At 56.2% G+C, this 12,855-nt stretch overlaps 1 protein-coding gene across 1 annotated transcript in view; it reads right to left on the bottom strand.

Moving 5' to 3' along the window:
• VILL (villin like) overlaps window positions 1-5,462 on the bottom strand; it is a 13,971-nt gene extending 8,509 nt beyond the window's left edge. The window contains exons 1-8 of the mRNA XM_024756603.1: window positions 5,396-5,462; window positions 5,154-5,228; window positions 4,620-4,825; window positions 3,237-3,345; window positions 1,862-1,972; window positions 1,359-1,558; window positions 897-975; window positions 676-793 (exon numbers count right to left, since the gene is read on the bottom strand). Coding sequence (XP_024612371.1) covers window positions 676-793; window positions 897-975; window positions 1,359-1,558; window positions 1,862-1,972; window positions 3,237-3,345; window positions 4,620-4,825; window positions 5,154-5,228; window positions 5,396-5,461 — 964 coding nt within the window. The 5' untranslated portion in view covers window position 5,462. The remainder of the gene's footprint in view (window positions 1-675; window positions 794-896; window positions 976-1,358; window positions 1,559-1,861; window positions 1,973-3,236; window positions 3,346-4,619; window positions 4,826-5,153; window positions 5,229-5,395) is intronic.
• Window positions 5,463-12,855: the final 7,393 nt, after the last annotated feature.

Raw genomic sequence — 12,855 nt, 5'->3', positions numbered from 1 at the left:
CTGTCAAGCGTGTGGCCCAAGGGCCCACTGCTCCGCTCCACCCGCAGGACCTGCCGCTCACGCTTCGGGGCCAGCCAGTGCACTGAGCAGCTTTAATTAACTGAGCTCATGACTGGCTTAAGGAGCTGGCTCCGGCACTACCGACTTCTCTGAAGTCCCTGAGGACAGGCAGGGTCCCGTTAGTCCGGGCCTCGGGAAGGGCCAGCTGTGACCACCCGTCAGACCCCAGGCAGAGCCCTGCCTCCCCTCCTGGAAAAGGAGGGAGCACCCAGTGCTTGGAGAATCATCAGACCTCAAGGCGGGTCCCCCACATCCCCCTTTTACACATGGTTTCTTGGAAGCTATCTGGTCCTACCCTGTCTGGGCCCCCAAGGCAGGCCGCAGCCCGCGGTACCCCAGAGAGGGGCACTGTGTTCCCCCTCGGACCGTTGGGCAGAGCTGTGTCTCGGCCCTCAGACAGGGCGGTGGGTGTTCAGGCTTAGACCCCAGGTCAGGGTTATGTCCTCCTCCATCCGACAGGGCTCCCAGGGCAGGATGTATCCCCCTCCTGGCCCCAGGGCAGGATTACCTCTCTCTTTAGACCCCAGGACATGGATGTCTCTCCCAGCTTAGGTTGCAGGGTAAGGCGGTTTCCTCCCTACCCAGGAACCAGGGCAGCTCTATGTCCTTCTAAGCCAGGGCCCCATAGCCTCACCAGAGCCCTGCTGAAGGCAGCCTTTTTCTCCTGGACGCTAGTCATGCGTCCCTGCCACACGTAGATCTTGAAACCACCCTGGTCCAGGATGTAGCAGTCCTGGAAGCCAAAGTGGGGCTGGTCAGTAGGTGGTCCAGACTGGGTTGGGCTTGTAGAGTGGGTGGGGAGATGGATGGGATGGCTGGGGCCAGGCTTGCCTCACCTCCTCCTGCAGTAGGTCTTGGGCCAGAGGGCAGGTTGACAACTCCTGGATCACCACATCCTTGCCTTTCTCGTAGACACTAGGGGACAGGCATCCAGATGTGGGCAGCTCAGCTCCTCCCAGGCCTGGCTCCACTCCAGCTACCACTGCCCCTTGCACCTCCAGAGGCAGAAGGCTTGGGGGCTGGGGGCCCAGGTTGAGGTCTTCACTGCAGCCTTGCTGTGAAGACTTAGGCAGCTCCCTGGCCCTCTCAGGGCCTCAGTCGCCCTGTCTGTACAATGCGTTCTCAGAAAGGCAGCCATGCAAGAGCACAGGCTGGGCCTAAGGTCCCACATGGCCTGCCCCAGAAACCCATGAACCTTTTCTAGAGGGCTTCCTAGAGACACCGTGTTATTGCAGTAATGCCGGACATGCACGCCTGGGCTATTCCACCCACCCTGCCCGCTCCCAAGGTCTGCTCACTGGTAGAGGCGGACATTGGCCTTTTGCAGTTGGTCAGTACTCTTGCTGGGCATGGCGGTGTGCAGGTTGCCCACTCTGCAGCCCAGCACAGCTTCCATGATCTGCATGAGGTCAGTGGCTTCAGTCTCATCATCCACCACACCAATCTGTGCACGGCCACCACGCTCCCTGTCCTGGAGGCTGCGGGTCAGGGCCAGGCCCTGCGGGACAGGACCTGGCAGTCAGAGCATCCCCAGAATGCCCCCCATCACCTCTCAGACAGTCCAGCCCAGAATCCTCCTGTCACTGCTCAGCTCCCAGAGGCTGGGGGCCAGGGGAGGTATCCCCTTATCCTGGCATCCAGGGGTACCACCAGTTCAGGATCTGGACTCAGTTTGTAGGTGCTTCTCAGCTTCTTAGGCGAGAGCGAAGCCCACGTCTTGGGGTAGCTGGAGGATGGGCACCTGGAGGACCACCCCTCTCCCCGAGCACTGCACCCCTTAGTTCCCGGGGCAGACACTGACCCGCGCCTTCTCAGCAGTGCTGGTTTTGGGCCCATTCCACTGGATCATCATCTTGCCCAGGTCTAGCAGGAAGATGTCACTCTTATTAAAGCTGTGCCAGGAGAGCTCCACCTGCCAGAGCCAGGCGTCAGGGAGGGAGACAGTGTATCATACCACCCGCACCCAGGTGGAGGGGCACTGCAGCCTGTCCTTGCCCACGTGCGCATAGCTCAGGTGTGTCACTTATGTGCATGAAGCTGCGTGCAACTGGGTGTATGTGTGAGTGTGACACCACTCTGATGGTGTGCAGGCACGCATCCATGTAAGCATGTGAGACCTTGAGCGTCACTGTGGATGTGGCTGGGTGCATCTCTGGGCATGTGTAAACGTAGGTTATGCTGCATTTCACAGGGTGTCCGTGACCGAGTCTGACACTTCTCACTCAGTGCAAGTCCACAGCAGTACATGCGTACACAGACACATGGATGCAAGTGGGGCGCAAGTACCAGTTTATCCACATGTGTAGATGTGTGTGTAGGTGAACATCAAATGTGAAGAAGTGTATGAGCTCCTGGCTGACAGTGCATGTGTACCTGTGTGGGGGACAGTGTGTTATCTGTGGAAAAGGGCAAGTATCATCCCAATGCTTTGGAGAGTAAAAGTGGGAGCTCTGAATAATTATGCCAGGCTAACAGGCAAAACCTGGGGCTGCATGGTGGCGCTGCATGACCAGGGATGTATGATCACTAAATCTGTGGGTGACACTGTGTGAGCCTGGGTGGGACTGTCTGTGAGTCACAGAGCTGCCACATACCATGCAGACAGTAACGTACACAACTGTCACCATTCACATCGCAGGCGTCAAACTCCTGACTGTTCATTACACTGATGGCAGCAAACCGTCTTGTTCTCACAAGATCAGTATTTCCCATCAATATCCTGACAGATGGAAGTAAGGGGCGCTCCGGTCTAATTTGCACAAGGGCACTCTAGGGACCGAGTGGCATTAGGGCTAACAGTGGAGACACTGGGTGTGCCTGTGGGTGACAATTATGACGTGTATGAGAATGTGGGGCTGTGCACCTCCCTAAATCATGCTACTTCCCATTGTGCTGCGTAGCAGAGCCATCCAGGTGCATCATCTTGTCTGCCTCACCTCCCTAGTTCTCAGTGTGTCCATGGGACAGATGAGGAAACAGAGGGTCAAAGGAGCTGTGGGACGGGTGGGGCTGGAAGCCTGGCTCTGCCTTCTCTCTCCTCATCAGGATGGGCCATCGGGGAATGCTGACCTCCCACGTTCCCCCCACTGTCCCCACCGCCCTCCACACTTCCCTACACTTCAGGACACGCAGTCCAGCTGAGTCCATGGTCGGGTGGCATCCCTGGCAGCTCTCACCTCGCTGGCTGACACGTGCTTCCCCGCTCTGATGTGCAGCAGTCGCTGGATGTTGTACACGTTGGTCTCCACGTGCTCGAGGGCAGAGGCCAGGCCTCCCTTCCGGTAGCTGAGGAGAGCATGGGGTCCCACGTGAGACCATATGCTGCCATGCGCAGGGGTGAGTGCAGATGTGCGCGCCTGCATGCACGCACGCGGGGACACATGCCTGTTTAATACGTGAGTGCAAGTAGATATGAACACGTGTGTACAAGCATATGGGGGCAGTAATGTGCACGTGTTTATCCATGTGTAGATACGTGGACACATGAATGTGTATATACATGTATGCATGTGGGGAAAAACGTGTATCTGTTTATCCGTGTGCGTACAGATGTGCGTGCATGGAATTCATGCAACCGCGTATATGTGTGTAGGTGGACATGAATACTCACCGACGTATGTGGGTGTCCATCTGTAGGTGGACATACATGGGGTGGCGTGTTTTCTGCATGCACATGTATACATGTGTGCGTGCATTTATGTATATACCATTTGCATGTATCAGGTTCAACAGAAATGATCGAATACTGGCAATTTCCTATGGTTCGACCTAATATATTGTAATTGTTAATTAAATAAATATTTGAAGCAATTTACAGCAAAAGACATATTTCTATTGGGCATAGTAACAGAAAAGCAAACTGAAAAACAGCACCGGGATCCACTCCTGGGTATACACCCAAGAGAAATGAGAAACATATGTCCACACAAAAACTTGTATACAATACTGGATGGTGAGTAAACTTACTGCAGTAATCATCTCACAATATATGTAAGTCAAACCATTATGCTGTACACCTTAAACTTATACAGTGCTGTGTGTCAGTTATATCTCAATAAAACTGGGGGGGAAAACTACCCAAAACTTGTATACAAATGTTAACAACAGTATTACCTACCCATAACAGCTAAAAAGTGGAAACAACCCAAATGTCCATTAAGTGATGAATACGTAAATAAAATGTGGTATATCCATAAATGGTGTTGTATAATTCTATTTAAGTAAAATGTCCAGAAGAGGGAAATCTATACAGACTGGGGCAAGGGAGTATTGGGGGAAATGGGGAGTGATGCTAAAGGGTACGGGGCTTCTTCTGGGGGTGTTGAAAACGTTCTAAAATTACGGCGATGGATCCCACAAGTCTGTGAATACACTAAAAAATCACTGAATTGTATGCTTTAAACGGGTGGGGTGTATGGTATGGTTTGTATGTCAATAAGTTGTCACCCGCCCCACTCAAAAATACCACCCCACACACTGTGATGAGGGAGACAGTTGCCCCAGGCCGCCAGCCGCCGCACGGCCCCTGTCCCTCCCAGCCCCCTGCCCGCCTCACTCACATGATTCCAGGGCGGAAGTAGCTGCGAAAGCAGGCGGATTCGTGGCCCTGCGCCTCGCGGTGCTGCACGGTGGCGCCACCCAGCGCCTCCTGCAGGTGCTGCACGAAGGAGCCCGCCGTACCCTGCGCCTCCACACCCGCCTCCTTCCCGACCCAGTAGTGCAGGTCTTTGGGCGCCCCCGACGTGGCCTTCAGGCTCTGGGGGACCTAGGGCCCAGGTGTTTGCATCCGTGTGTGTGGTGAGGGGCTGAGGTCCCAGGAGTGGGGTGGGGCCCGAGGGCTGAGGCGGAGAGGGGAGATCGAGGTGGAGGATGTACAAAGGGCTGTGGGGAGACTGGTCAGGTGCTTCCACCGACAGGAGATGGAGACCGGCGAGGGAAGGGTGAAGAGGCCTCAAAGGCAGCAGCCTCCGTATGGGATGCGATTCTTGGGCTCCCAGCCTGCCTTTTCCCAGGGCGGGGCTTAGTCTGCACCACGGAACCCCCAAAGGGCCAGCCACCCCACCCCCCACCCCCCAGACTCCTGAAGTGCTCACGTGCAGGACGATATAGCAGTGCTCCTCAAAGAAGTTCCCATAAGCCCGCTCGGGGACCGGCACCATCTTCAGGTTCTGGGAGAGGAGGGTGCCTAGTGACAACTTGGGAGACCCTGTTCCTCCCAGCCATGACCCTTTGGCGTAGGGGGAGGGAGCTCTGAGTGGGGGGCGGGAGAAGACTGGTCTCAGAGACCTGCACACTGTCTTTATCACCAGCTCTTCTGTCTGGTCGTGCAGCTCACCTCAGTGATCCATATGTGGAGGTCCCTGTGGCTCTCGATGGCTGGGAGGCCCCTGTTGGTGTCCATCCTAGATCAGGAAAGAGTGAGGGAGGGAACAGTAGCCAGAGTCCTCAGGCCCTGGCCGCCTGTACTCTGGGCTCTAAGCAAGAGCTCTCCCCACACACAGCTCTCCAAAGACCCTTCATCATAGCCTGTGCCTCTCATGAGGAGGGCTGCGTAAACAAAAGGGCCAGCACACCAGGACACCAGGGTACTGCAGACGTCGGCACAGAGGCTTTGCAAACAGGGACCTGCCTTGTCGTCTGTGCTTGTGTACTTGAAACAGGGCTGAGCTCTGTGGACAATGATAGGCTTTGAGTCTATGGACAACCTCTGCAAACAGACAGGGCGTTTGAAACAGGCTATGCATACAGACACAGGATCTGCAGCCAGGGACAGTCACTGTAGACAGTGATAGGCTTACAGCCAGGCGAGGGCTCTGCTAGTCACAACAGGTGCTGTAGGCAGGGACAGACTCTGCAAACAGGGGCAGGCTCTTGAAGTGAGACAGAATCCTGTAGACAAGACAGGCTCTGCACACAAGGCGAATAGGCATAGGTCTTTCAGACAGTTAGGAGATAACCATGCAAAGAGACACAGCACCTGCAGAGAAAAGGGACAGCTTACTTCCTCAGACCCAGGAAAGGGATGCAACAGGCACAGGTTCTCCTGACAAAGATGAGTTCTGTTGACAGGGACCACCTTTGTAAGGATGACCTACGTGAAGAGACACAGACTGGACCCAGGGAAATTCAGACAAGCTTCAGACAAGGGCAAACAAGTAAAGGTTATGAATGCTGAGAAAGGCTCTACAGACAGTCCCGGGTTCTGCAGGTGTGGAGGGGTTTTGCAGAATTGGGAAAGGCTTTGCAAATGTGGATGGGGACAAACCCTTAAGACAGGGACTCTTTGCAGAAGAGACAGGCTCTGCAGATATGAACAGGCATGTAGATAGGCAAGCCTCTGCAAAGAGACACAGCATCACCAGTCAGAGAAGTGCTTGGCAGACAGAGGCAGGCTCTGAGACAGGCAAAAGCTCTCTAGGCATGGTCAGGCTGTGCATGCAGGGACAGCCTTGGGAAACAGCCTCAAATCCTGCAAACAAGGAGATCGGAACAGCCTGGGCAAGCAATCGTGAGCTCTGCAGAGCAATCCAGGCTCTGCAAAAAGACACAGGCTCTGCAGACAAAGCCTGTATAGACAGAGACTTGGCAGATTGGGATAGGTTTTGTAAGCCCACACAGGCTCTGCAAACAGACAGCCTCTGTTAACAGTGACAGTGTCTTCAGAGAGGGCAGGATGTGCTGAAAGGAGCCGGCCAGGAAATCAGCTCCATGTTCCAGCACAGATGCCCCAGACATGGGCAAGATCTTAAAACGGGGCTGGGTTCTGTAGAGAGCCCAGGTTCAGCAAACAGGGACAGGCTTTAGAAAAGGATGAGTTCTAGAGAGAGATGAAGGCTCCATGAATAGGGACAGGTTCTGTTAACAAGTACACATGGAATTAGGAGTAGACTGTGCAGACAGGCATGGGCTCTGCCAACAGGGATGTGCTCTGTCGAAAGACAGGGGTGCTCCCAGACACAGTGACCCATGGCAGGTGAGAAACTCTTTGTAGGAGTAGAGCCTGCAAGCAGACAAGAATTTCTATCCAGGAAGTTGAGACAAGCTGTGCAAATAGGCAAAGGCCCTGAAAAATGTCACAGACTGTACAAATAGGGCTCAGGTTCTGCAGACAGAATAGGCTCTGAAATAGGAAAAGACTCTATGAATAGGGACAGAGTCTAGAGACAGAGATACTCCCTGCAGAGGAAACAGGTTCTGCTGACAGGGCCAGGAACTGTAAACAGACAATGCTTTATAGACAGGGACGGTGTTTTTAGGCAGAAAGAGATGTCCCAGCCAAGGCCGCGGGACAAGCTCCGGAGACAGGGATAGGCTTGCGTTCAGGGCCGCTTCTGCAATAAAAGCATATCTTATCCATGAAGAAAGAGGGACAGACTGTTTAAAAAGACCCAGGTTCTGAAAAAAGACACTCTCAAAACAGGCTCAGGGCAGAAAGAAGCTCTGCAGATCAGACACATGTTCTGCAAACCCAGGACAGACTCTGCACACACGGACTGTCTCTGAAGATGACAGACTCTGCAGCAAGTGACAGGCTTAGCTGACGTGAGCAGTTGGCATAGATCAGACCAAAACATTCTCAAATTCTTGAAACACAGCTGAACGCTTAATACACACAGACTGCAAACAGCCACTGGCTCTGCAAACAGCAACTTTGCCGTGCTCTGTGGTTCTGAGTGTGCACAGGAGAGAGAAGCGTGGAATGAGAGGGATCTGGGGAAGAAGGGGGCTCTGGATTTTGTTTCATGTCGGCAGGTGACTCTCAACGACCCCGGGCTTCCCTGTATCCCTCCTTCAGAAACCTCTGCATGAGGTTTGGTCATTCCTTCATCCGTGGAAATTCTTTCGACGTGTAAACTAAATCCTGCCAGCTGCAACTTTCCCTTCTTGCTGCTGCTTTGCCCAATAGACCCAGAAGTCCCTTCTTTCTGAATTTCTCACTCCTAGTGGCCCTGGTGTGTGTTCACTCCTCTCCCCTCCCCTCTCCACTCCACTCTAGCCATGCTATATCAGCAGGAGGAACAACCTTGACCCTGCATGATCAGGGGAAATGAAGTGGGAGGGGAGATACAGAGTTACAGAATCAGAGGCAGAGCGTGGCAGGTGGCACCGAGTGGCCCAGCTTCCTTACGTCTTTGTCCAGGCCGGGCCCAGGCCCTGGTGAGCTCACAGTGGGAAACACCCAGCCCTCTCAAAGAGGGCCAAGATGGCCGTGGATGTGGGGTGAGGTGGGGTGGAAGAGGGAGCTGCCCAGAACAGGGCGGGCAGAGGGGGTTCCAGCTGGGGCTAGAGCCGCCCCCCGAACCCGTACTGGAGACCCTGTGTGCTGACGGCCTGGCCTCCCTCACTAGAGCATTGGATTCTGGGGCCAGGGGCTTGTCCTCCTGGTTTACTGCCGGCTCCTGCTACCTGACACCTGGCAGGTTCTCAGCCCATGACTGCAGGAGTGAAAGCGGACAGAGAAGGGAGCCACCACGTGCACTAACTGCACCCAGAACTGCTGTCGCAGTGATGGCCTGTTGCTGTGACAGTGACATGAGTGACAGGCAGACACGGTGACCATGTAATGGTGGTCTCAAGCAACAGGAAACACGTGGTGACATCAAGTGACAGGGGTAGTGACATTCGGCGGTGATGGGCAGAAGCAGTGATTAGTGACAACCACCAGGGCACAGGCAGGCAGTGACCAGAGGTACAGACTAGGAGCTGTAACTGTGAAATAGTGACAGAGTGACAGGAAGATTGGTTGGCTCAGCACAGGGGTCACCAGGGCTCCCCGTGGGGCAGGGAAGTCAGACTGTGGCCAGGAAGTTGGGACTGGGCTGGTTGCACGGGGTGGGGACAGCATCATCCCCAGGGAGCTTGGAGGGTGCCCGTATATCCAGTGCCAGCCTGCAGAGCCAAACTCTCAGGCTCCCAGGGCCTGAGGCCTCATCCCATGTAACCTGTCTTCCAACTGGATTCTGGGGGGATGGAGAAGGGATGCTCAAAGGGTGGGGGCCCTATCTCCCCAGCACCCTCTTCTTTCCTCCAGGCAGTCTCTTCTCCCTCAGGAGGCCCCTGCCCTCCCCAGAGTGCCCCTTCTGACCCACCAGGCTTTCCCACCCGAGGGTGTCCCCTCTTCCCCTTCCATTACCCACCCCGAGTGGTGACCCTCTACCAGGTATCCTCTCCTCCTACTGGAAGCTCCTTTCTCTTCCCTGGGGGCTCACTCCCTCCAGCCATGGCCCCCTTCCTCTCCCAGATGTCCAGTTCCTCCTCTGACGTGCCCTTCTGTCCCGGTGCCCCCTCCTTTACTGGGTGCCCTTTTCCTCCCCCCATGCATCCTCCCTCTCCCCAGTGCCCCCTTCTCTCCTGACTGCCCCTCCACCCTTTCTGTGCTCCCTTCCTCCTCCAGATGCCCCCTTCTTTCCCCTGGAGCTGCCCTCTCACACCCCTTTCCTTCCCCAATGCACTCTCTCTCCCCTGTGGCCCCAGGTGTGGGGACTCTGGGAGACAGACACGCCCCCCACCCCATAGAAAATCTGACACTTTCCTGCCCCTGAGGATCGCTCTGGTCGCAGCCTCCCTGCCTCCACCAGTGTCCTCACCTGCTGGGCTGCTCGCTGCCTTCCCAGTTCTGCCGGCCCCTCGGCAGCCCCGAGCCCAGTCACCCGACGTGGTACACCCCATTTGGGGCGGCCCTCCCCACCCTGGCCCCCCAGTCTCCTCCCTGCCCGGCCTACCTGCTGGAAACTGCTCGTTCCTTCACCCTGCCTGTGGGCAGTGCTGGGCCTGGCTCGGGGCCAGGCTCTGCCCATTGCCCTCCCCAACACTGTAACTGAATCCCTGTTCCCGCCCAGCAGGACACGCCCCAGCACTTGTCGGGCTGGGGCATTCACACTTAGTCAATCAGTTAGTCAGTCAACAAATATTAACCCAGCTCTCTGAGAGCCAACCCCTTCCCCTGGCTGGACTGCCAGGCCTCACCTCCAGGGTACCGGTGGCCAGAGAGAGCGGGGGATGGAGGCCTGGGCTGCACCAAGATGTGGGGTGTGGAATCCACTGTGATTTCCCTTCTGAGAGTCCCTGATCCCCAACCTCCAGAAGGCCAGGCCACCCCAGCAAACTTTAGGAGGAAGCAGCGCCAAGGCTGGTTCGGGGGGGGGTCGGCAGTCTGGCTCTGCGAGACCCAGGTCACTTCAGAAGGTGGGGGAAGGTGGCCAGGGCTCCCTCCTGCATCTCTGCTGCCCTCCCCACCCCAATTTGGGCTCGCTGCCCGGCACAGCCCTCCCCAGGGAGCGCTGATACCCATCGTGGGAGAGGCCAGTCCAGCCTTTGCAGGGAACACGCAGCTTCCACGCCTAGGCTGCCCCCTCCTTTCCTTCCTGATTGTGCGGTGGGGGAAGAGCTGGAAAACAGAGCCTTCCAGAACCTCCAGGGGCACGGCCATCCTTAACTTAGACCACAGGCCTCAGTCCCAGCCACGGTGCAGCCGGTGTGGATGCCCCTTCCAGCGCGGGAACACTGCTAAAAGCTGCCACTGGGGGCTACCCTGGTGGCGCGGTGGTTAAGAATCCGTCTGCAATGCAAGGGACACGGGTTAGATCCCTGGTCCGGGAAGATCCTACATGCTGCGGAGCAACTAAGCCCGTGCGCCACAACTACTGAAGCCCACGCACCTAGAGCCCGTGCTCTGCAACAAGAGAAGCCACCGCAGTGAGAAGCCCGCACACCGCAACGAAGAGTAGCCCCTGCTCACCGCAACTAGAGAAAGCCCGTGCACAGCAACGAAGACCCAACGCAGCCAAAAATAAATGAATAAATAATTAATTTTTAAAAATCCCTTAAAAAAAAAAAAGCTGCCATTGGTCCCAAGACCCTTTCCCCATGTCCAGTCCTCACCCCCACTGCTCTCTGTCACAGGGTGAGGGGATTCCAGGAAATCTGGGTCCAGCTGTGCCCAGGAGGACCTACTGCCGGTGTGTGACTGTGTTTAACAGATAGAGTTACTGGGTCCCTGTGTGTGGAGGGAGGCCCGTGTCACAAGGCACTTGGCCAGCCCCTGTGTGTGTCTGTGTGTCTGACCTCGTGTGTGGGAGAATGCCTTTTTGAGCCTCTGTTCCTTTCTGTGACTGTGCGTGTGTGCCTGTGAGGTGCCTGCGTTTGGCTCCACCTCTTTGCCTGTGCACACCTGTTTCCCGACTCCTTTTGTCTGGGCCCCAGCAAAATCACATGCAGTCACTTCTCCCCACCTCATCTCACTTTCTCTCTCAGTCCACCCTGGTTGGTCTTCGTTCTTCATTCCCTGGAAATGGCCCTTTCCTAGTCCCCAGAGCCCACAAGCTGGGGGTTGGCTCCCTGTCTTCACCTTACCTTTCCCCTCCACCAACCAGGACCTCCGCTGACCAACCCTTCCTTTTGAAACCTCCCCCAGCCCAAGTTTTCTCCCCACCACACCGGCCGCCTCCTTTGGGGCCTTTAAATGTCAGCAGGCACAAGCCTCCGCTCCTTCCCCGTCTCCTTTCTATTTTTTCCCCAAGTTCCAGTCCCCAGGCTGTAAACACCATGGAAACGCTCTCTTCTGACCCCAACTCCCACCCCTCCCGAACTCCCCCAGCCTCCATCTGTCTCCTTTATCTCGTCCCATCTGTCCTGGCACGTCTGCCCTTACACTTGACATCCACGTCAGGCCTCTCTCAGATCTACCTCCTCACAGCCTCCGGAAATGGCAGGAACATCTAGCTGCTCAGGCCCCAAACCTGGGAGCCATCCTGGGTTCCTATTCTCCCCTCACACCCAGCAGACTGGCCAGCGGCTGGTTCATCCGGGCCCCTGAGCCTGGCCAGCCCTCTCACAACTCCTGCCCTGCTCTGGAAAGCAGCCTCTCACACCAACTGGCAGCACGAGCTCCTCTCTCGATCTCCCTGGTCCCTACATCCATCCTCCCGCCGTAGCCAGAGGGATCTTTCAACCATAAATCAGATCATGCCACTCCCCTGCTTCAAACTTTCCAGAAGCTTCCCTAAAATCAAATCCCCAGTTGCCTGTCCCTCTGGCTGCATCTCCTATCACTGTCCCCAGTTCTCACTACATTCCAGCTACAGGATTCTTGTGTCTCTTAAGACGCGGACCTCATTCTAGTGTCTGGACCTTTGCACTTGTTGTTTCCTTTGCCTGGAAGCCTCTCCCCTACATCTTCCCATGGCTCCCTTTCCACATTCCTGACTCAACCAAAATGGCACCTCCCTCCGCCCTCGTTGTGGGCAGGACACCCCACCTGGCACAATGCAGCCTCAGCAGCTTGGTGCGGGGTGGGGGCACAAGGACCTCTCCAAGGCCCCTCCCCTTAGACTTCTCTGGGTCTCTAGGAAGTCTCTCATAACTGCCCTACTCCAGAACCGCCCCACCCTGTAATCTGTGACCCGAGGCCCGGAGCGGTGGCAGTGGGCCCAGGACCTGGCCTGGGGTCCAGATGAGCAGCATTGTTTTGTGTCTGGTGTGGACAAGCTCTATGGGATCAAGCCCTTGGCACAGAGAGAGGAAACTGAGGCCCAGAGCAGTGATCACAGGCAGCCAGTATGCTACAAGGACGAGAGGGTACCCGGCCTCTCCCTTCATCCTCCGGAGCAAGAATGGAGCTCGGTCAACCGCTCCTCCGGTTCGGCCACCCTCCCACGGATCCGGGCTTGGAGTCAGAAGGGGACTGAGCCTGGCTTGCCTCATCCAGCACCGACCTGGCCACGACCCCCTCGTACCACTGACCTCTTCCTGCCCCGGGACGCCGCGACCCACCTCCACCCTCGCCCCCCAGGTCCC

The sequence above is a fragment of the Neophocaena asiaeorientalis genome, unplaced genomic scaffold (genome assembly GCF_003031525.2).
Source record: "Neophocaena asiaeorientalis asiaeorientalis breed wild unplaced genomic scaffold, Neophocaena_asiaeorientalis_V1.1 scaffold265, whole genome shotgun sequence".
Lineage (NCBI taxonomy): Eukaryota > Metazoa > Chordata > Mammalia > Artiodactyla > Phocoenidae > Neophocaena > Neophocaena asiaeorientalis.
The sequence above is the reverse complement of the archived record's forward strand: the minus strand, read 5'-3'. Positions and strand labels throughout refer to the sequence as shown.